A 23,342-nucleotide genomic window follows, 5' to 3' on the forward strand; every position below is an offset into this window, starting at 1 on the left:
TAGATTTACCTCTCCTAGATTTCAGACAGAAAAAAAATCAAGATTTTAAAAATGACACACAAAAAAAACATAAAAGCTTCCAATGAAAAAGAAAAGCCATAAAATACTAAAAACTGGAACAAATTCAAAATAGATCAAACTAAAAAAAAAAAAATCTCACCACCATCGTGTAGATGCTGACTCATAGCAACCCTGTAACAGGGTAGACCATTTACTCTTTACGGGAGTAGAAAGCCCCATCTCCCTCCCCATGAGTGGTAGCTAAGAATTGCTGACCTTGCAGTTTATCAGCCTAACACACAAATCATTACACAACCACGGCTCCTCAAACGGGCCAAAACTTACCGCCTCAAGCCAAAGCTGACTCACAGGGAGCCCCCGCGGGTCTCTGGGCGGTCTTTCTCCCTCTGAGCTGCTGTTGCTTCGGACTGCTGGCTTTGTGGGTCACGGCCCAGGGTGCAGCCACTGCACCCCCAAGCAATCCAAAGTAGGTCATGAGGGAGATCGATTAAGGCGTTATGCCTTAAACTGGCCAACTTGAAAACGCTTCCTGAGAGCAGGGCTCAACACATCTCTGGACTAGCGTCAAAAGCCAATTTTGGGGGGGCCCTGTGAGTGGATCTGGGGCTCCCACTGTCAACCACAGCCTTCTACAAGCTGACTGTTCAGAATGTAAGCTCATCGTTCCCTCCCATGGATTTGTACTTTATTATTATAAGCCTTGGATCACACAGGCTGGTACTTTTAACCTTTATATGACACCCTGTTTTCCTTGGGGGCAGCAAACAGAGTAAAGGTCTGTGATTGCTAAACACTGTCCCTTTCACTGGAACATCAGCGCCATGACGAGGGACACCCTGCCCATCTTATTCATACCACCACTGAGCACATAATTAGCTTCTTCAGGATGATTAGCCAGACGGATAATTAATCTTCCAATGCGATCTTGAAGACAGAAGAGGAAAACTACTGAATACCAATTCTCCAAACACCAACCCACCTTCCACCCCTGACCTTCACAACCAGCAACGAGCTTCAAACCCGTGTCAGCTGTTTATTATTCATACAAATATTTTACATTTTTATTTTTAAATCATATACACATTCATACAGAGAAAAATACATTTCAGGATGGAACTTTGAGACCATGGTAGTTATTTTTCTTTTAAAAATCTCTCTGATCATTAGCTACTGAAGACAAGGCAAAAGGCTTAGCAGTCATTTCTGGGGCTTGCATATCTTGCAGGAACATTGAGAAGAATCCAAAAGGCTGCTTCATCTTCACCTTGTGAGGTAACAGGGAGGCGGACTTGCTTACCCTCTCCCCTAGAAACATGTCAAGAAGGACGACAAAGGCTTACAGTAACACTGGTGCCCGTCTTTGAAAGAATTTGGCAAGGCTGCAATCCGTAAACTTCCCAGAACTCGCTCAACTCCCACAAACGGGCCTTTGTAAGAGGTGGGTTTGCTGCACCACAGCGGCGGCATCCTGCTCCTAGGGTCCTCCCACCAAAGCCCCTAGAACAGAGCCCTGGATCTGACCCCATCTGGTCCCCTCTAGTTTCCATCCTCCCAGCGACCACCCCCCACACTGAAGCATTGGGCCCTGGCCCACTGATGACCCACATCTAAGCTTCTGAGCACGCCCACAATGATGAGGACACCAGCAATGTCTGCTTGCAGTGCCGTGCAGGGAATCTGAGCAGAAGGTCAAGTACACCAGAACCATGAACACCTCTCCCAAAGGTGAGCTCCGCTCGAGAGTCCAGTCAACACACGCCTTATCCCAGCTGTCGTCATCATTGTGAGAGGGGCCATGGCAGGAGAGCCTTCAACACATAACTGACTACAGATGCTACACTATCAACTCCCAAGAAAGGGGGAACGGGACACAACAGACGTTACAGATGGTGTAGGCCCTGTGAGAAATGGCAGCTGATGACAGATACCCTCTATCTTTGGGCCCTACCCAAAAAGCAGCACCAAGAAAGGGCATGACGGGCAGAGAGATCAGTCGCTGGATGTGGACGCGGCCCTGGAAGTGCCAAGGACAGAGAGCACACAGCTCCCTTTCCTACCATCACGTAGGGACTGGAACACGGGCTACCGGACCCTATACTGAGGCAACTCCTGAGAGGTCGTACCGCTAACGGTCATCAGCCCACCCCCTTGGCAGGCCCATTTGGGGAGAGGGAGTCACAGCCAGCGCGGGGACCCCTCCGGGCAGACACTCACAGGGCAGCCCATCCCACTGTCACTGGGGCATGCCAAACAAATCAAGGAGCGTGGGCAAATCCCGGGCATCCGCTGCCCCGTAGGCATCGCTCTGCCCTAACATAGACAGCGCCAAGCGCAGCGTGCTCCAGATGTTCTCGGACATGGCACCCCCTGTGCCCCGAGGGCCCCGGCTTTTCCTCTGCATGTTCAAGGCCTCCAGAAAGTGCTCCGCAGCCTCCCTGCAGGGAAGAAGTGGAGTGAGAGCTGGTGAGCAGAATGGCCACGGAGGGCGGGCGGCTGTTGGCGTCGGGGGAGACAACGCCAGGGCTGCTTAGTGAAATGGCACAACCCAAGGAGGAGGAGCTGGAAACGGGTGGGGGGAGGGGGATGGACCCGGGGGACCCATCCATCCCTCGGTTATTCAACAGACACTCTCACCGGTGAGCCCCGAGGTTGATGCAGCTGATGCCCAGATTATAGCGGGAACGGATGTAGCCAGGTTGCAGCTCGAGGGCCCGGCGGTAGGCAGCTACCGCTTCTTCACTCTGGTTTCCATTGGCCAGGGTGGCTCCCAGCTTGTTCCACAACAAATAGTCCTGGGGTGGAGATGCAGACACATCAGGCACACGAGCTCTCTCCACGCCCCACGCCAGCTCCCACTCTGTTTTGTGCTGACAGGGGTGGCCCTCCACCCTTCCTCAACAGTCGGCCACAATGTTAACTCTTCACCCAGGCAGACTCTGCTCTCACATCCCAATGACCCTGGACTCCCGCCCTCCTCTCCTCAATCCTCCCTGGGCAAGCAGCCTACGGGACACTGGGGAAAATAGCCCATGGCTCCTGGCGTCCCAACGAAGGCCTCGTCCTCCCTGCAGGCTCACATTGGGACGGACACTGAGAGCAGCCGTGAAACAGTCCACGGCTTTGTCATATTCCCCGCTGAGGTTGAAAAGGACGCCCAGCCCGCACTGCACGTCAGGGTCGATGGAAGAAGGGTCCAGGCGCACTGCGGCCAGAAAGAGCTCTTTAACTTCAAGAAACATGGAGCTGCAGGAGGAGTCGGGGAAACACAGAAACTAAGTGGGTAGACGGTTAGGTTTACATTGCCACGCCCTCCATAATTAACTCCATAGTCAGCCAACCACGGCTTCAAGATCCCGCCGTCCCAAACTCGACCCCAGAAACCTGTTTTTCTGCTTCACCCTAACACTGACCTGGAGAACGGAGACTGCCCCGCCAAGTGGGTCCCGCGGTCCCCATCCCAGTGTCAGGCCCCTGGGTCTCAATGAACCCACACTGGCGAAATAAGGTCCCATCCTACCCCCTGGGACTCGGTCCCTGGCACTCACTCCGATACGAGAGATCCCAGGACGCGCTTGCCGGGGCTGAGCCCTGATCCACTGGCCCCCTCTTCGCTCGGGGGCACCAGGTGGGCGTAGGCAGGTGTGCAGCGCAGCCAGTCTCGCAGGGTCTCACAGGCCTGGCGCTGCAGGGACTCGTTGGTGAAGCTGACCGCCAGTGCCATCAGTGCTGTCCGGTTGTCCGGCTTTAGCTCCAGGCATCTATTGGGACAGAAGAGGGCGGCCCTGGCGTCAGCAATGGCACTGGCACCCATCAGTTCCCAGCAATTGAAAGCAAGCGTCCAATCCAACCACAATGCCCACCCTCCCCAAGGAGAGATCCAGAGGCATCCTCTGGCATGGGAGCTAAGAGTCGAGATCCAGCTCGGTGGCGAGGCAAGCGTCAGTGACCAAGGAACCAGCCGTGGCCTCACGAAGAAACCCAAAGCTGGTGAAGAGACTAAAGCCAGTTAGCTCCACCTCTCTCCCAACTTCAGTGTGGAAGTTGAGAAAACAGTCCTGGTAGTGCCCAGAAAGAAGACAAGGAACTGGGCCTGGGTCCTTTCCTCCTACACGCTCCTGCAGAGACCTGCAGCCATCCCCCGGCCCACCTTTCTGTGTACTCACCTCCGCAGTGCACTGATGGCTAGCAGTTCTTGCTCATTCTCGGCCTGAGTGGTACCCAGATACTGCCAGGCCTAGAGGGAAGTTGACAGATTCCATCACCCTTGGATTCACCTTTCCATCCTCTCCTATTCTGGCTTCTCCCGCTCACCATCTTGCTCTGAGCCCTCGGCCACCGTCCAGCACGCAGGCCCTAGCCCATCTGCACTGCCCAACCTAGGGCTGCGCTCAGCAGCAGACGAGGCCGGCCCCAGGAGAACGAGTCCCTCACCTCCATGTGCTTCGGGTCCTGCTGCACGGCCGCCTCAAAGAGCAGCACAGCATTCGGCAGGTCCCCCCCCTGAAGTCGCCGCAACCCTTCCTCAAAAGGCTGGGGGTGGTCACGCAGGGGGTTCTCCTCCTCAAAGTGGTACCCCTACAAGGAAGGGAAGCAAATGAGAAAGGAGAGAGCTCGGGGTCAAAGGATGAGCCACAACGGGGACGAGGAAGAAAGAAGCTGGGGCCCAAGAGGACTCGGGGAGTACGGGCCGGCAATGCTCTGTATTCCAGAGCACCATCGCTGCTCAAGTCAACCCATTCCGTGTCAGGCTCACACTGCCTCTCCCGCTCACAACACGTGGGGAGCAAGGCGGGAGGACAGACATTGACCCTTGGGAGGGGTGAGTCTATTTCAGGAAGTCTTCGATAGACCTGCGTTTCCACATCCGGGGATGCTCATCCAGGAACAAACACTCAAACCATTCTCAGCTCGCAGGCCGCAGATAAAGAGGTGACAGGCCAACCCCAGCCCTAGACCATTAGAACTCAATAGAATAAATCCTTCTGCACTCCACCTTAATACTGTCCATCATCCATCCATATGTTGCAACACCCTATAGGGGGAAAATTACTGTCCATCTCTAAGTCCATTTCCTAATGAAAACAATGTTTACCTTCTGAGAGCATCAAATGGGAATATACACCAGAGCCTCGCCAAGAAGTTTAAAATACTCTAAACAGATACTATCCTCATTGCTTTGAAAACTTCCTTAATATGGACCAAAACCAAACTCACTGCCAGCGAGTCGATGCTGACCAGGGCCGGGCATTACACAGGCGGAATTATAAAATGGTACAGCCAGTACGGCAAAAGCATGGCACTGCTTCAGACAGTGAGAAATCGCAATGCCTACGGTCCAGCCATCCGACTTCTGCATACAGATCCAAAGACACGAAGGTGATGACAAGGACAGACACGTGCACATCTAGGATCACTGCAGTGCTCCTCACCAGATCAGACAATCAGAGCAACCTCAGCACCCAGTGATGGACACAGAGCAGACACCGTCCATGTAGACAAGGGAACCAAACGAGGCGGAGGCGCCGAAGCACAGCATGAATGGATCGGGAAGACGCGATGCTGCGGAAAGTAAGCTGGTCACAGCAAGACAGCCATCGTCCAATCGCACGTTCGTAAAAGACCCAGGATGGGTACACACACAGAAGGCAATGACCGAGGATGGCGAGGAATGGGAGGGAGAGGAAGGAGGAATCTCTTTCTAAGCAGTAGACACTTGTTCTTTCGGTGATAGGAAATTCAACACCAAGTACCGGGGAAGCCTGCACAGCTTGCCCACGGTAAATGAAGATACTAAGAAACATATACAGGTGACTTTGGTAAATGATTTTTGTAACACGCAATTTTGTAACAATTATACCAAGAAATGTGTGTGTAGACAGGAAGTCTTGTACACACAAGGGCGTGTGCGGGCACATAGGAGTATAATGGAGTGCACATACAGACGCATCTGCAGGCGCATGCATATACACGTGTATGTGCACGTGCACTGCGTGGGTGTTCATACATGCACTGAAGCACACGAGGGTAGTGTCTGTGAAGATACTACCTAGACATAACCAGACACCTCTCGGGCTGGTATACTAGGCTTGAAGACTTGGGACCACAGTGTCCTGGGACGACTTGATCGACTGGAGTTCATAAAGAAAATGGTCTACATCCTAGTTCAGTGAGTCACTGAAAGCTGTGCGCTACCCCCGAGATATAACTATTGTTCTCTACGTATGTGGAACAAAACGGAAATGAGAGCAACCAAAGACTCCTCCACTAGTCCACCCGACAAATCATGCGTGTCACCCTCATCTGGCCCGAGATCTGAGCACAGTACACCGGGCTCAGCTCCCTCGACTGGCCATTCTAACCAGGACACAACCAAAGGTCCCAGAGAGAAGGGGAGAAAATGTCGAACACTAAAACCCCTAAGGAAGGCCATGCATACTGGGCCATCCGAGAGGAGAGGAAGACTACCGCTCTCAAACAGTCCTGGGCACTCAGAAGTGAAGCCATTCCCAGCCGTCACCTTCTGTCCAAATAACAGACTGGCTTAGCAAATGCACACCACATCGCCGGGGACTGCCGTGCTGCATTGCACAAACAGCTGCATGCGGCCGGCGCCCACCCTTGCCCTAGAACAACGGGGAAAGCTACAGGATGGGAGCTGGCATGCAGGAGGCAAAGAAGAAGGGAAATAAGGAGAAGGTGGACCATGCAACCCATGTCACAGAACTGTATCAAAATTATTTAGTGGGGACCTAAATATGCTATATAAACTTCAACTTAAAACACCATACTAATACATCACACACACGCGTGTGTGTGCCTGTGTACGAAAACAAGCGTGATCGAGATGTCCTTCAGGCCTCTCCAATGCAACGAATCAGTGTCATCCTCCTGTAACCACAATGCTGGTTCCTAATCCATGCAATCTACCCTTCTTGCAGTACTGACTAGGGAAGAATTTTCCAAATTAGAGTATGTGCATAAATGAACAAAACAAAAGAGCATTCTGGAGTAACTCTTAGCAACCCACAGCATTGAGGATGGGGTTGGCAGTACTGCCGTGACCTCAAGTCTATGCAAGCTAACCACCATGAGCACTCTTAGTCCACGACAACCTTCTATATCCCGCGCTGGGTCTTGAGAGCTAGTGAGTGGCCATGTAAGGTGCCCATCTTAGTCTCTCTCCACCCAGTGCCCAGAGTGAAGACAATCAAATATGCAGGGAACCCTTCGCCCAAACGACCAGTGGACCTCATCAACCTCAACTCGGGGACCAGAGACGCAGTGCCTGCTACCACTACCAACTGCGCATCAGTAGGTCCCGGACACAGCAAGAGAGTGTGGTACAAAACTCAAAAGCATCAAAGGCCGGGCTGGCAGGTCGGACAGCTCTGGGAGAGCCCTTTGTCATCCTTCAGGTCTGGAAATGAACTCACCCCAAAAGCTCAATTTTCAGCAAAACCAGACAGGTCGATAGGGAAGCCAATAACACTAGGAAGGCACGCCCACTTTACAATAACCAATCCTTTAAGATAAAAGGGCAGCAGTTAATCAGAAGGGCTAGGGGGGAGGAACGAAAACAAAACACAAGGAGGAAGTGGGAGAGGCAACGTTACACAGTAGGGACTGCAATTGATAGCATGAGACAAACTGTGTGTCAATTATGGAATAAAAAAATAATTATTTGCTCTGTATACCTTCACCCAGTTCATCATACAACATTAACAACAACAAAAACAAAGATATCGAGATGTGGCGTCAAAGACACAGTGGACAAACGACCACTCCCACCAAGGGAGCTCACAGTCTTCTCAAACGGTGCACAGTCTGCATCAGCTGCAGCCTCGACTCTCGGTCCACATAGTGCGTTGCGTTGGCATATCCACAGACGAGAACGTTCACTGTGCCGCAGCCCAAGAAGACACACCGAAGGCCGGAGGAGGGCTGCAGCAAGGGGGCGACTCATGCTGCTTGTTAGGGAAGGGATCCAGAAAATGAGAGTACTCAACGTGAGCATCTTCCAGTCACAGCCTCAGAGGAGAGACAAGGAAAGAAATTCTCGAACCAGAAGAGCGAGTTCTTACCTTATCATAGGAGGCAGCGGTGAGGTCATCCAAGTCGGACAGCCAGGGGTGCGCCTCGGCATCGCGCTTGGCCATCTCCTCCAACTCTGCCTGCAACTTGTCCCAGAAATCGACATCAGACTGTAAGAACGGGAAGGGAGCTGCAACCAGAGACTCCTCGAGGCCCCCCCGCCCCCTCGGCCCATGCAGACTCAGGCTCGAAGGAGCAGCCCTGCAGTTTAAGGAAGGATGTCCTGGAGCGCTCTTCTAAGACACACGTGTCCCTGATTCGATTCTGTCCCCTCACGGGCAGAGTCGGCATTTTCTATAAGGCGATCCCCGGCCCGGCCCCTAATTCTGACACAGATGGCCCAGGGACGCTACGAAACGCAGTCACCCTCGTCTTCGATGTCCCTAACACCCACTCCGGCCAAGGGAGTCTCTCTTGGGTCCCTGTCCCTGTGTTCACCTCTACAGCTGACTTGGCTCTCTCGAACTCCACATCAAGGGCAGAGGTGTTGGCTGGTCTCGTGAACTGGTCAACCCAGGCCTCCGAGGCACCCTGTGACAAAGAACGCTGCTCAGCACCCCCACTCTGCACCCCCCGCACCACAGCCAGCCCCCCACAAACCACCACCCACCTCAACACTCCTGAGGAGGAGCCCATCCTCAACACCTCTTTCCCACCCAGCTCAGTACCTGTATGCTACCGGGAGAAGCTGGCCACAACAACCCCTCCCCATCAAGGACGGCAGCACCCCGAGCCCGAAGCCGAGGCCACCAGGTGCTGCTGAGGTGGGGCTGGGACGGGTCAGTGTCATACCTGCTGCTGAATAAACTCTGCTGCCCACTGTTCTGCCTGAGCTCGGCCCGACCCTGCACCGGACTCCAGAGACACCTGCCCCTCGCCAATCTGCCGCACGAATTTCAGGAACTGGGGCACAGAGACACACATGGGCCACTGGGGAGAGGGCTTCCAGGTGTGCTCTCTGAACCATGCCCAAGAGGACCCTGCACTCGCCCCTCCCCTGACCACCTCTAGCTGCAAACAACTGTGCTAACAACCCTGGCCAGGAAAAAGTTGGAGGGAGGGGGAGAGGGAGGGGGAAAGGGGGAGGAGAGAGGGAGAGAGAGAAAATAAAGGGAAAAGGATTTCTGTCTCTAAAGGTTGAAGAAAGCGTCAGAGAAGAGAAACGGCAACAAGGAAAATAGAGACAATACTGGAAGGGAGACACAGCCCCTACGTCTATCCTCTGGACAGGAAGGAAAAGGCCTCTTTCAACAGGGGCCAGAGAAGCCAGCCTCTTGCTTGTGCAGACGAGTCCTGCTGGGCTGAGAAGCCACAGGATATAGCTCACCTCCGAGTTAGCAAGCTTGGGGTCATCCACCTTGGCCACGAAGTCGCTGGCTGTGTGCTGCAGATCCTCCTCAGGGTGGTATTCATCGTACCTGAGAAGGTGAGGCTTACACTCACGTGACAGCGTCCGCCACCTCCCCTGCCAGCCCCTACTCCCAGGCCAGGGCAATCGGAGTGCCTATGAGCGGGGAGGGGGACACCACTCCACTCGCAGGTGCCTACCAACCCCAGTCTGCATTAAAGGAGGCCTCTGGGCGGGAGTGGAAACCCAGCTACAGCTTTTACCTCCCCTTTCCCAAAGCATCATGCTTTCAGAGCAAACAGAGCAAGCTCAGCTCTGCAGAGGGACGAGAGTGCAAAAGGTCAGGCTGTCGGAACGGGGAGGCTCCCTGGTGGTCTAGTGGCTAAGCACTGGGCTGGGACCCGCATGGTTGGCCGTCTGAACCCAGCAGCAGCTCTGGGGAAGAAAGACTGGGCTTTGTAGTCCTGTAAACAGTGACATACAGGAGCCTCGGCCTGCGGAGGGTCACTATGAGTCAGCATGGCCTCAAGGGCATGCAGTTGGTTTCTGGGGTTGTTCATCAGAGCTGCTGCCTAGTAGGGTCTAGTTGGGATTCTTGGCTTCACAACATGTGAGAGGTTAACTGGCGCGACAGCACTGGTGGAAATCTTAAAGACGGAAGGAAGAAAGAAGGGATGGCACGTTGGTTGGAGAGGATGTAGCTGGAGAGGGCTGGACGGGGCTGTCCTCTGCAGGAATCCAAAGCGCAGTAGCGGGGCTCACCAGCGATCAGCGGTGGCTGTCCCCTCAGGCTCCCCCAGCCACAGCTTCTCCTCGGACTGCTCCAGGTATTCCTCAGCCCAGCGGGCAGGGGACACCGACAGGGGGTCTGCAAGGAGCAGAGAAGGGGAAATCACGCCAAGTCCACTGAGGGGCCAGGGCCAGGGAGCGTAAGCACATACTCAACCGATCCCGTTCACCAAGCCAAATCAGACAAAGCTCCGGGGACTCCCTCGGACGCCCCTGGTTAAAAGAAGAGGCTCCATTTCCGACACAAGCTTCAGGAGCCAGCCCACGCCAGAGGAACCATGAGAAGGCATTTACTGCGAGTTGTGAGCAAAGGACCACACAACGCAGCTCAGAAAGGACCGATCACACTCTTCCCCTTCAATTGGGCAGGTAGGCACAAGGGCCTCCCTTTCCTAGAAGGGACTACAGGGAGCTGGAAAGGAGTTGAGAACAGAAGGCTCTGAACTGCTCGCCGTCGGTCCAGAGTCCACACCGCCAATAAGGCTTCACATCACGCCAAGAGGATCTGCGTGGCAGAACGCGGGGCTAGGATGAAAGAAACATGGGCCCACTCTTGCCAGTTCATGCTGTTGTCATTTTTAAAATGCACTATTACATGCCAACAAGGAAGCACACAGAGTGGGCCCAACTTAAGGACAGTGACTGCCTAACTGCTCCCTACCTATGAATACAGATACAGAACCACCACCCAGCACATCAAGATACAGAACTCTAGTCTCCCCGAAGGCTGCAGGCTCCCCTGCGCCTCATACCGCCACCCCAGTCTGCCACCCCAGTCTGACTTGGATCATCTGAGTCAAGTTTTGGGGGCTGTGTTTTTAAGTCAAACTCTAGAAACAACTTCAGAAACTAGTGACAAGGGGCACTGCTGCAGCCCCAGGAGGAACAAGTCAGCGGGGGAGGCGCTGCGCTGCGGCTCGGCCTCCCGGACTTTGCTCTTCACTGCCCTGGGGCAGGCGGGGAGGGAGCCAATGGGGCAAGGCAAAAGATCGTTCCAGCGGCCCTAGAGTAGCGGGCCCTCGGCCCTCGGTCCACAGCTCTACAGAGCACACACTTGAAGCGGCCGTCCTCTTGACGCCCAATGTCCACAGCTGGCTGTTGTTGTTTTCAAGTCTGAGAAGCCAAGACGTAGCCCCTCCGTATGATTGCGTAACAGAACTTTCGGTTCCACTTTAACTGTGCCAGCATACTTTTACCAAATTGATCTCCACATCGGATCAAGACTTTCAAGATATGCCTAACTGCAAAGAATAGCACGCTACTTATTATTCATATAACAGGAGCTGTCGTGGACAGGTGTATTGCTTTGTTCTGTTGCGTTTCGGGGGTGCGGAGGGGGTTGATCATGGACCCTGTCTCTTAATTTCCCGTTGTCATTGTGTTATTTAATCCTTCACGCTTCCATTTCCAAGTCTATAAAACAGGCCTACTTATCAAGTCACAGAGGCTGCTGTGAAGACTGCACGAGAATGCACACATGAAGCAGACCGACCGTACTAAGCAGGGCGACCTGCTCCAGCAAGCGCGCATCCACAGCAGGCAAGGTCCCAGTGAGGCTGCTGTCCACGCCCCAGAGCCGTCCCTGAGTTACCACCTCAGGCTTTTGTCGCCCGCTGCTTGCTTCGCCTGTCAAAGTTCAGTTTCACCTCTCGTAATTGGCTTCTGAACCTCACGCTCCGCGCAGCTGAGGCTGCCGAACGGAATCTACATCCAAGCACCCTGCTTGAAAGGTGTGCTTCATCCAGCACAAAGTGGAGAAATATTTGGTCCAGAGAACTGCAAGGAAGCATTCAAATATCCACACATTTTTAAAAATATATATGGCAGACTGAAAAATCAGCTTTGTGTACACAGAGCAGTTATGTATCGTGATAGCTATGTTGGTTACAGAAATCTGCAAATGATGAATTTGCCTAGAATACACACGTGCGTGCGCGCGCGCACACACACGCACACACACGCACACACACACACACACACACACCCCAAGTACGTATAAACAAATACATACCAGGGGCAATTTCCCAATCTTTGACATAGTACTATAATGATACAAAAAGTCAGAACTTCCCTGAACCTTTTTGTGGGGGAAGGTGTGGGATACAGAATGGTTATTCCCCAGGTTGTCCTGTCCAAATTATATGCCAAACCTAAGATGCTGCTTGCTAACACATGGTCAATCAGCTGCTTGGAGGTTACCTCCCTGAGGGTTTTAGCCATCTACAGGGGTCCTCAATCTTTTTTTCTTGTACCTCCCAAGGAGAGGCACCTTAACGTGCATCCCGTCCCTGGGTGGGCTCGAACCACCAACCTTTCGGTTAACAGCCACCTCAAACTTTTTAAACAGGGGGCCAGTTCACTGTCCCTCAGACCTTTGGAGGGCAGGACTATAGTTTTTTTAAAAAGCTATGAACAAATTCCTATGCACACTGGACCAGTCGGCTGTTAAGCAGGACAGGCAGCGGCAGCAAAAACACTCGGGAGGCCGGATAAATGTCCTCGGCGGGCCGCATGAGGACCCCTGGTCTAGAGAGATCAGATCCTATAGTCTGTCCCACCCTAGGTGGGGCCCACTCCCTTCTCCTAAGGACAGTGGATTGCTCCCCTGAAGGAGGGCCCAAAGACAAGGTCAAGCCAACTCAGGAAGGACCAAGGTTAGGCTGCCATCTGGACCCTAGAGCCCACCCATCTTGTCACATGTGGACCCCTAGCTCATCCCCTTCCTGGCGCACATATGCCTATGGTACAGCCCCTTCCTGTTATAATGTAATTAGGGGGTGTGCACGTCCCCTAGGTGTATATAAGCCGTGAATAGAAATACATTCATGCTCTCTACACAGACCTGGCTGCTGGGATCATGGCTGTCTGGGAAGTGAGCAATTGCATGCTTTATCTTGTCTGATGTCTCTTTAATTTTCCTCCTCAATTACAAAATCGCCCCTTGGACCCATTCGATTGTGAGGGCTGGTACGACACAGGGCGGGGGTTGGGCAGAGAGCAACTTCTAGTTTAACTATATTTTCTGTTAAAAAAAGCGAAAAAACAAAAAGGAATTGAAGGTGCCTTCTAAACTTGATTCTAGGACCTTAACAATGGGGATTAAATTATAAAGATTTAATATAACCATTTCTCATCTCAAGTCTACTCACTCATAAAGCAATAATTAATCGTCATCATCCACAAATGCTGTAATAAAGAGAAAAGAAAAATCCATTTACTTTAACTTCCAGATCTCCAGTCATTCAACATTTCAAGACTGGATTCCCTTTAGAAACTGCCTTACATCGGTCGCTCCACAAGACCCAGCGCCCATCGGGTTCTAGGAAGATTGTAAAGTCGGCGATATCTGAAGTGGTACTCTTAGCGGCCCACCCATCTGCCAAGCTGACCACTGAGGCCCACCAGCCAGCAGTGACATGTCACTGTGCGCCCCAAGTGGCAACCATTACGGGGCCGCAAACCGCTTCAGGTTTAAAACTCCTCCTCAAGACGGAGCTCAGCCAAGGGATCCAAAAAGGTCTGATTCAAGCTCGTATTGTTGCCTGCCCTCCTGTTGTCATTTACATCCTCAGTGTCTGGTGGCTGTTCCCAGGCCTTTTAAACGAATTTTCTTGCCTACAAATATAAATCACTCCCAATTCCGACCATGCAGCCCATGTGAATAAGTGCTAACAGTTACAATGTCAACAACTGACCGAGTGGAAGAGCAGCAGGCTGATCCCACAGCCACGGGCTGCGGCTGCTGATGGAAACCTCTCACAGCGTGAGAGCCTGTCCGGCTCTAGCCCCCAGTCTTCCCTAGTCACTTGACCATAAACACATTACCCACTCCTCCGTTTCTGGTGGCTGCAGCCCACAACAATTCCCTTCCTGGTTTTATGGCCATTCCTACCTTTGGGAACTTACATCCTAAAATTAATATCCAAGTTCATATCTCGGCAGTTGCAAGCTCCCAGCCTGTAGGCTTTAGCACACCCTCCTGACCAAAAGCACGGAGCCAGCAAGGCTGTCAAGCAATGCCTTGCACTGGCCCCTTAACTCTGAGCGGCAAGAACTAGTCACAAAACTCCCTGCCACCGATCTCTTAGAATTGGGAACTGTCACAACTCAAAACCCAAACTCACTGTCATCGGGCCGATTCTGACTCAAGGGGGAACTAAACCTGCCCTCTCTGGGGCTAATGTCACCCCACTCTTGCTCGTTTGGTACAGAACCTAACTTTCTGTTTGGCTGTTTTTCAGAAAGCAGCAGCAGAAGTCACACGATAACCAGGCAGTCAAACTCCATTAGCTTGGGTCCCACCCAAACACAGTCTTCAGCCAATTTAACCACCCCCAACCCCACCCCCACCCCCAGCAAAATGGGTCTGGTCCACTGTAGGTGGGGTTCACACCCTACTGATATGGTTTCTAGGGAGAGCCAGAGAACAGGTCAAACCTGCTCAGTAACATCCAAAATTAGGCTGCCTCCCAGTATCTAGGATCCGCCCATCTTGTCACATGTGTACCCCTAATCCCTCCCCTTCCTATTGAATGTATACCCCCAAATCATCCCCCTCTCATCACTGTATTACAGTAAGGTGACCAGATTTTAACATTGGTAAATGGGACACCAGCGGGGCACCATTAATAAAACTCATATCCTGGTGAAATAGCCACATGGCAGCCGAAAACCGTATACCCTAGCTTTTCGTGCATGCTTTTCAAAAATCAGGACTTTTAAAAACGCTGCAGGACACGGGAAAATTTGTTAAAAATTGGAACTGTCCCGCCAAAAGCGGGACGTCTGGTCACCTTATACAGGGGTCCTCAAACTTTTTAAACAGGGACCAGTTCACTGTCCCTCAAACCCATTGGAGGGCTGGACTATAGTTTAAAAAAAAAAAAACTATGAACAAATTCCTATGCACACTGCACATATCTGATTTTGAAGTAAAAAAACAAACGAGGCAAAAACACCCAGTGGGCTGAATAAATGTCCTCAGCGGGCCGCAGGCCGTTGTTTGAGGACGCCTGTTGTATTACCTATAGCACAACCCCTTCCTGTGACCTATGTCCTTACCTGTAGTTAGGGGACCTGCACGCCCCCAAGAGAGATATAAGCCTTGGTTAGTAATACACTGCTCTCCCTCGCTCCTGCAATTCCCACCTTCCACATCCTCACCTGGACCACTGGGCGGGGCTGAGGCGAGCAATCTACCATGAAATGTGTCCGACTCCTTTATTTCAATCTCTCTTCTCTCTCTTATTATCTATGCCTTTACAACAATCTTATTGCTGTAGAATTGCGCCTCCCGGACCCATGATGATTTGTTAGGGGCTGGCTCCCTGGCATTTACCTAATAAACTGGTGGGGGGGGGGGGGAAGGCACCAAAACCACCCAGAGATTCAGGGAGTCAGATGAGTCACCCTCCCCTTGACCCCTTGCTCAGTGCTCTGTGATAAAGCTACTTCCATCTTTCTCAACAGCAAATCTGAAGACTTCCTACATACACTGCCTCCGGGAGACATTTGTATGAAGCCAGACTCCAAGCACACACACGGTCTTTCCCTGTTTCATAGATCTTTGTGTCGAGGAAGCAGCCAGAGATCCAACAGAACATAAAAATAGAAGAGCGAGCTCTCTCACAGGGGACTAACACAGGAGGCAGGCCCGGCATGTTTTCTAAGTTTTATGTTGAAGTAGTGATTTGCAGTGATTTGCAGTTATGGGTTAAAGAAAGCATCGCCAACTGCACGCCATTCAGATCGCAGCAACCTTGCAGCACTCACAGCGGCGACTTTTGTTTCCTGAGCTGTCAGAAGATGGCAGAAGCCACCTTGCAAGAGATCGGAGGGGAAGAGGTGACTGCAAAATCCAAGTTGAGGGTTTGTATGCAAAACCGAGCCTTTGTCAGGAGGAGAGCACCTTTGCTCAAGTTCAAGTTTTCACTGGACAAAGACCTAGGCACCGAAGCTAAAACGGACATGAGTTTGAATGCCAACTCCATTACTCAATGATTTTAAGCACAAGTACTTAATCTTTCCAGATCGTAGTTTCCCCGTCTATGCGATGGGGAGTAGGGGCTTTTAACAGGCGCTACTATGAAGATAAAACGTGTTCAAGAATCAAAAGTACTTAGCACTGTTCATGGAACCAGGAGTCACTTGCTGTCCACCTTCACGCCAACTGCCGGCTTGGAAAGGAGCCCTGTGCACAGGGCTCCCTGGCTTTCATTACAGGTGAGTTGGGTTTGTTAGATTTGAGGGGCCTTTCTCTTCTGCATGTGGAGACAGCCCTATCTTTGAGAGAATAAAAATGATGTGGCGAAAGGGCAAGTGTTGCATAAATGCACTTTTAGGAAAAGGTAAGACTAGCGAGCTATACAGACACCAACATTCAGCAGAGATGGTGGAGGGAGAGGTGTTATGTTTGGTGATGGTGGTAATGGAAAGGGCAGTCAGGCAAATGGAGGGAATGTACTGTGGCAGTGAGATGTCACGTCAACTTGAAATTCTATGAACGTGGAGGGTAAAATCCAATCTGTCAACCAGGCCACAGCCTGATAATGCCTTACTTGGGGGTGTGGCTTCTCATGAGCAAGAACCAGAGAACCTCCCTCTCTCTGGCCCTTTGCGTGCCTGCTTGATGGGACCCTGCCTGCTCCAGGGGCGTCCCATGGGGACCTACTGACCCTGAGAGCTGTAAGTACCTTGCTATGTTTCCACTGACTGGATCCTTGCGACTCCGTGCCCACTGGCCTCTGACCTTCCTGCGCCCCACTTCAACTTTGTGTGTCCCCAGCCTGCAGCTAGCCGAGTCTTGAGAGAGCGTTATGGACTGGCATCAGACTTAGGGACTTGAGCTGGGCTGGAAGGCCTTCTTGATATACTTCCTGATATAGGCTCTTTCCTACACATAAAGGAATGCCACTGATTCTGTTTCTCTTGGCCAGGGTAAATTATGTCACGAAGAAGTGTATAGTAGAAAAAGGCATTTCTGACCAAGAGATGATAAATGTAAGCTTGCGACAATGACAACAGCCAAGGACTGTGAACGTGTGTCTCCGGGGATTTATGTGCATTGGTCGTGTATGTGGGGACGTGGATGTGCACAGACAGGCATCTGTACATATGGGTATGTACGTGCATGCATGTACATCCATAAAAACAATAAGCCACCTGGGGGACGCAGTTACAGACACAACCATGGCCTTACTGACCCTGAGATCGGGACAACTACAGAGGGTGTCAGGCCTCTGCTGACCGTTCTCATCTGAGCCACAGCAGATGAGTCCTAACAGAACAAGAGGGAAGTTGGACCAGAATTCAAAGTCTTACAAAGTCCAGGCACACTGGGCTGGTTGAGACAATCACCTGAACAGACCATTTAAACCTTAAAGCAAAAAAAAAAAGATGACTTCATCTCTTGAAGTCACCGTTGAGCTAAATAACAGATTCACTCATAAAACAGAGTATCACCCATGTGTAATGAACACCTTTAAAACAAAAAAAAACATCTATAGGAGACCAAATGGTCAAAAATCACTCAAGAGCAAAAACAAGGAAGTAAGGGACCAGGGAAACTGCAGAGTAGTAGAAATAGTATGATCACAAAGTGAATGGATGACAATTAGGACATATTATTAAAAATGTAACCAATCTCTATGAATAGGTTTGTGCAGAAATTAATACATGGGAACCTTACTTGCTAAGGTAAACTTCCACCTTACTACAGTATTAATAATAATAATGTGGGAGAGAAATCAAGTATCACCTCAGAAAAATCCAGGCAGAGGGTCCTAAGAATCCAGCCCAGTGGTTGTCCACCTTCCTCATGCCACAGCCCTTTCATACAGTTCCTCATGTGGTGACCCCAACTTCACCCATCACTGTAATTTATGAATCGGGCGACCCCTGCAAAAGGGTCGGTCCAACCCAGCAGTGAGAACCACTGGTCTAGAAGCTAGGTCTCCAAACTTCCTGATCACTGGGATCACCTGAGGACCTGATGAAAGTTCAGATCCCTGAGCTCCTCCCACTAGGGGTTCTAATTCACTGTGTGGCAAACAGACATCAGGGATCTGCAGTTTTACCAGATCCCCAGGTGATTCCCGTGATCAGCCAAGCTAGTCAAACTTGAGCAGCTCGGGTCTGGAATCTTTTTTCACCTTCTCTAATTTGCATTTGCTACCGTTGATATAAACTGAGGAAAGGCTAACGGCGCTTCCCTTTGAGAGCAACCAGGGTTACCTGGCAAAAGATCAATCCAGCATGTGAAGTGAGCAATGGGCACTCTCAGACCTGGAGTCTGTGGCCAGGCAAGACAGAAAATAGCTCATCCTAGAGTCAAATCTCAACTCTCCACAGGCAAAACTGGGCAAGTTACTTAACCTCTAAATGTCAATTTCCGTGTCTGTAACTGGAACTAGAATCAGCAAGTACCTCAAGAATTTTCATGGGGTTTAAACAGATAAATGCATTTAAAGCCTATGGGGAAAAAAAAACATTGACTATTATTATTCATTTTTTCATTATTGTCATCAGGGTGTGGACTTGGGATAAGTCTCTTCTACTGGGTCAGGTAGGGTCACTGTAAGGCAAATCAGTTGTTTGTAATGGGCTGTTGTACTCACTTAGAAGGGTCCTAGGACGGACCCCAAACAAGTGGGTTTCCCTCAAGCGAGGAAACTGTATTGGAGGGGGCTTGGGGGGTGGGGAGTGGCGCCATATGCTGGGTAAGAAGCTTCAGGTTTTGCCTTGCATCAAACCCAAACCAGTGGCTGTTGAATCAAGTGTGACTCCGAGCGACCTCACGGGACCGAGCAGAACTGCCCCAGCGGGTTTCGTGCTGTTTTGGGAAACATTGCTTCGTCTTTCTTCTGTGGAGCAGCTGGTGGGTTTGAACCACTGACCTGGGTTAGTAGTTAATTGTTTAACTGCTGTGCCATGAAGGATCCTTGTACACTTTGCTATAATTTGAATCTTTTCAAATGAGACAGTACTAATGCATTGCTTGTATAATTCTACAGAGATCACAAATTGCTAAATAAAATTATTCTCAACTAAAAAGAAATAAAGTTCCACAATCCCACTTCCCAAGGTCCCGAATACATTCCAAAGGACAACAGAATCCCAGGTGCTGTGACAGATATCTCGCTCTCCCTGGGTACCATGGCCATCCATCCAGTCTCTGGGAAGCCTCTCACCACACTGCAGTCATTAAACTCAGAGAGCAAACCGACTGCCCTAACCCATCATTCTCTCCTATCCGCATGTTTGGGTTTGAACTGGCTTTCAACAATAGATTTTGAAAAATCTCTTATCTAGTTGAAACTCTGTCCTCTGCTTAACATGAAATTCAAGTCCCTATTAGCAACTGAAGCAATGCCCTGCAAAAAATAAATCAAGAGGCCAGGGAAGTCACAAGCAACTGAAATCACACTGCATCCTAAAATGAAGTAGGGGAGCAGTATACATTCTGATTGCCCCGTAGGAACCATTAAAGATTTCCCCATGAAGAGCCTCACCTGTAACTTCAGAGATAAATTCCTGGGACCAGTCTGTCTCATTATAATCCTGAGTGACGTCCACAGCATCTCCAGCTGCAAGAAACTCCTGGGCCCAGTTCTCAGACAAGGCCAAGTCGGCCACACCAGGGGCTTAAATGAGAAAGAAGAAATCCTTGCATTCCGTCACGCCTAAGGAACCCAGGGGGCACACAGAAACACTACGCCCCTTCTGTTTCAGTCTGCAATCTAGTTCCCAATGCCGTCGGCCTAATTCAGAACCCCTGTGGCCCTGCCCAGAGAACGGTGGGTTCCGCTCCCACCACATACCGCACCCACCTCTCTGGGGAGCCTGGCGGAAGCTGGACTGTTCGATCTCCTGCATTTCCGCCAGGAGGTCGTCCATCTTGAAGGTCTGAGGGGCCCGGGATACCACGGGGGCATTCTGATCCTGCAGGAATTCTGCCACCAGCTGCCACACAAAGATGATGAAAGGAACAGTCAGGAGGTCTCCCCATGAGACCGGGTCCTTCGGGGGGCGGGACACTATTGAAGGAATAGCAAGCACATAAAACTGGATTTTTTTAAAAAGGGAGAGAAACTTTCTTTCCAAAGACTTGGAAACAGAAAGCAAAAGCAAGTCTCATGTGGTCAGGAAAGGTCTCCACGTGAAACAAGGATGAGCGTAGTTTACAGGTAAAAACACAATGTCATTGAGCCAATGCCCAATCCACGGCAGCTCCAGGTGTGTATCGTAGAACCTGCTCCACAGTTTCTGAGACTGTCACCTTTTGGAAGCAGATTGCCAAGCCTCTCTTCCAAAGCACCTTTGGGGGGTTCACACCAGCCACTCTACTGGCTAGTAGCCAAGTTCTTAATCGTTTAGGGCAGAAAAGACACTTACCTCATCTTCAGAGGCTACTCCCAAAGGCTTAGAGACCTGAAAAAGAAAATAATCGTCATAAGAAGGGCAACATGGTGCCATGGTGAAAATCCTCCGGTCCATTAAAAGTGAGTTAGACTCCGGCTCTTCCATTGACTAGGAAGACAACCTAGGACAAGTCAAGTCTGCCACTGAGCCTCCGTTTCTTCATCTATGAAACTGCAACTTCGGCTATATAAACAAGCACAGTGCTTAGTAGACACTCATTAAGTGGTAATCACCATTTTCAACACGATAAAGAAAGCAGTTAGCCCAAGGTGCACATCTGGGCCTTCCACTCACCGCCTCTGGGGTGGGCGCTCCCGGGGGCCAGGGACCAGGCCTCAAGCCCTCCTGTCGCAGGGCCTTGTCCTGGGTGAAGTGTCCGGCCAGCTTCATGAGGGGGTTGGCACCCCCACATTCTGCCTCCACCAACTCCCGCATTGCCATGGTGACGGCCAGCTCTCTGATGGGCAGAGAGTTTGCACTGAGGTTTCCCCAAGGGAGATCCTCCCCCCAGCCCCCAACTCAGGTCGCCTATGGGGGAGGCTATGCGACCCTCCACACCAGTGCCTTTTACTGGGACCCCACCTCTGCCTGGAGTTCACGGGGAGGCGAGGCCTGCCCCCCACCCCAACCCTCTCAAAGGACACAGTCTTCAGCCTGGACCTCTGGGGGTGTGGGGGGGGGGGGCGTGGGCCTCCACCTCCTGGCCTCAGCCAGCTGGACCCGGGCAGCAGCCGCCCCCAGGGAGGTGGCCTCGACCTTACAGGTCCGTGGTCCACGGAGGACACTTCCCCAGCTGGGCTGCACAGGGGCACTGTCCAGGAAAGGGGCGTGGGGGGCTGTAAAAACGCCCGACCTTAACCCCAGTCCCTGGCACTACGGGCCACCCCTGCCCTTTAAATCGCCCGGACCCCTCTCTCGGGAGGACCCGGCCACCGCCCCCCCTCCCTGGGCCCCGGCCGCCTCGGACAAAGGCGGGGAGCCGGGGGTCTTGCCGCGCGCCCTTCGGGCCCAGCGCTCACCGCCGCGCGCCGCGCAGCAGGACCTGCCGTGGCACCTGGTGCGGACGGGGGGAGGGGCGGCGGGGGTGGGGCTCCGCCTTAAAGGGGCCTGGACGGCCCGCGGAAGCGGTTGGAGGGGGCGGGGCCGCCAGGGGCGACGCTGCGTCGTGGGCGGAGCCTATTCTTAAAGGGGACGCGCTCCTGGAAGGACAACCGCCTGGGCTACCTGTCCAGGAAGAGCTCTCACCTGCCGACTCCGGTTTGCGTGGGGGAAGGCTCAAAGGACAACGGGGGACTTCCCAGACTTGGAAGGGGAAGAAAGGCCTCGGTTGCCACGTTCAGCTACCTCTATTCTTCCTGGGGGCACATCAGCTACCTCTATTCTTCCTGGGGGCACAAGATGACCCCAAAAGATTCGCTGCCTTTTCCGGACCTCAGTTTCCCCCTCCAAAATGGGATCTGCCAGTTTTCCCAAGCCTCGAAAGCAAAGCGGGAAAGAGGATCACCCTAAGGCGGGGACTCGAGGAAGGTGGTCAAATCCGGGACCTCCTTCAGCCTCTCCCGTCGGCCCCCCCTTCCTAACTCCGCGTCCAGGGATCGCGTCACAGTCTCCATGGAGACACGGGTCTTCAGCCAATCCCTTCGCCACTCTTCTCCCTGGGGAAAGGACCAGACCCAGAGACTAAAATTGGGTCCGACGCATCCTGAAACCTCAAGATGGTAATGTGCAAGGTACAAGTGCAATGAGCCATTCCCCGCCGTCGCTAGTGGTCAAGGTCAACCTGGTAACCGTATTCCCCACTCCTGGGAAAAATCAGACCTGCTGCTAGGCATGCTGTTAATGTGAAATGTGAACCTAAGCCGCAGGCCCCAACCATCTGCCAGGGAATTGGCTCGTCTGTCAAACCTCAAGGTCACTGGGAAATAAACTCTGGTCCCTCACCTGGCGCCAAGACCACTGGAGTCCTGGTATCAAATTACAGGGCTTGAGGGGCTTGGGGCAGCGAGTGAGCAGGAAGAGGGGAAATCTGGCTGCACAAAAGTTCCATTCCTGCCCAGGGTGCATGGAGGAGGCAGGCCTGCCCAAGGGGTAGTGGCCCAGGAAGAAAGTGGAGCTGCCCTAACACCTGAGGGGAACAGGTTAATGAGACAAACTTGAGCGCGTGTACAGTTGCTCCTTTTCTTTGACTCTTTATCAACTTTCAGAGGCTCAGTACCCATCCTCCATTGGAGTACACTAATCCAGGCCCTTGCATCTCCACTGCTCTCAGGCTGCCTTTTTAAGAAAAACACCATAATAAACACACACACACAACTCAGTACCACCACCAAGTTTATTCCAACTCATAGTGACCCTACAGAACAAGGTAGAATGACCTCTGGGCTTCCAAACTATAATGCTTTATGGGAGAGGTGGGTGGTTTCGAACTGCTGACCTTGTGGTTAGCAGCCCAGTGAGCAACCCACTAGCCAGCAGAGCTCTTTAAGAAAAATACTAGGTAGTACTGATAAAAGCCCACGAAGGAGGAAGTGGCACCCTCTAAAGAGTACTAGAGGTGGCTGGTTCCGGTCGACGCCTGCAGTGCCAAAGAAGAAAAGCCTGCTGCGCTGCCACAGAAAGATTACTGCTAAGAAAATCCAATGGAGCAGTCCACTTAGTAACACCTGGGGTCACC

The 23,342-nt window shown here is 51.9% G+C and overlaps 1 protein-coding gene across 5 annotated transcripts; it reads right to left on the bottom strand.

Moving 5' to 3' along the window:
* Positions 1–1,046: 1,046 nt before the first annotated feature.
* PEX5 (peroxisomal biogenesis factor 5) lies at positions 1,047–22,171 on the bottom strand. Of its 5 annotated transcripts, none has more exons than XM_075552100.1 (16): positions 21,914–22,171; positions 20,963–21,125; positions 20,642–20,677; positions 20,077–20,209; positions 19,759–19,890; positions 10,223–10,328; positions 9,440–9,530; positions 8,905–9,015; positions 8,551–8,643; positions 8,103–8,222; positions 4,453–4,596; positions 4,185–4,255; positions 3,567–3,779; positions 3,099–3,264; positions 2,656–2,813; positions 1,047–2,456 (listed from the first exon to the last, which is right to left on the bottom strand). In XM_075552100.1, exons 2-16 carry the CDS (start codon positions 21,107–21,109, stop codon positions 2,255–2,257), a joined length of 1,923 nt encoding a protein of 640 aa, XP_075408215.1. In that variant the 5' UTR covers positions 21,110–21,125; positions 21,914–22,171; the 3' UTR covers positions 1,047–2,254. The 5 variants fall into 5 exon arrangements, with proteins under 5 accessions (XP_075408215.1, XP_075408217.1, XP_075408214.1 ...); XM_075552102.1 differs by lacking the exon at positions 21,914–22,171 and adding an exon at positions 21,688–21,797 and having other exon boundaries at positions 8,103–8,198; XM_075552099.1 differs by lacking the exon at positions 21,914–22,171 and adding an exon at positions 21,688–21,797.
* Positions 22,172–23,342: the final 1,171 nt, after the last annotated feature.

Source organism: Tenrec ecaudatus, chromosome 6 (assembly GCF_050624435.1).
Source record: "Tenrec ecaudatus isolate mTenEca1 chromosome 6, mTenEca1.hap1, whole genome shotgun sequence".
In the NCBI taxonomy this organism is placed as follows: Eukaryota; Metazoa; Chordata; class Mammalia; order Afrosoricida; family Tenrecidae; genus Tenrec; species Tenrec ecaudatus.

Bases quoted from the DNA above. Each gene is read 5' to 3' on its own strand.
- PEX5 (XM_075552100.1), bottom strand. From the start codon at position 21,109: ATGGCAATGCGGGAGTTGGTGGAGGCAGAATGTGGGGGTGCCAACCCC. The intron at 3,780-4,184 runs GTGAGTACACAG...CTGTCCCAATAG, and splicing joins GCCATCAGTGCACTGCGGAG to ATGCCTGGAGCTAAAGCCGG. The intron at 3,265-3,566 runs GTGAGTGCCAGG...CTCCTCCTGCAG, and splicing joins CTGGGATCTCTCGTATCGGA to CTCCATGTTTCTTGAAGTTA.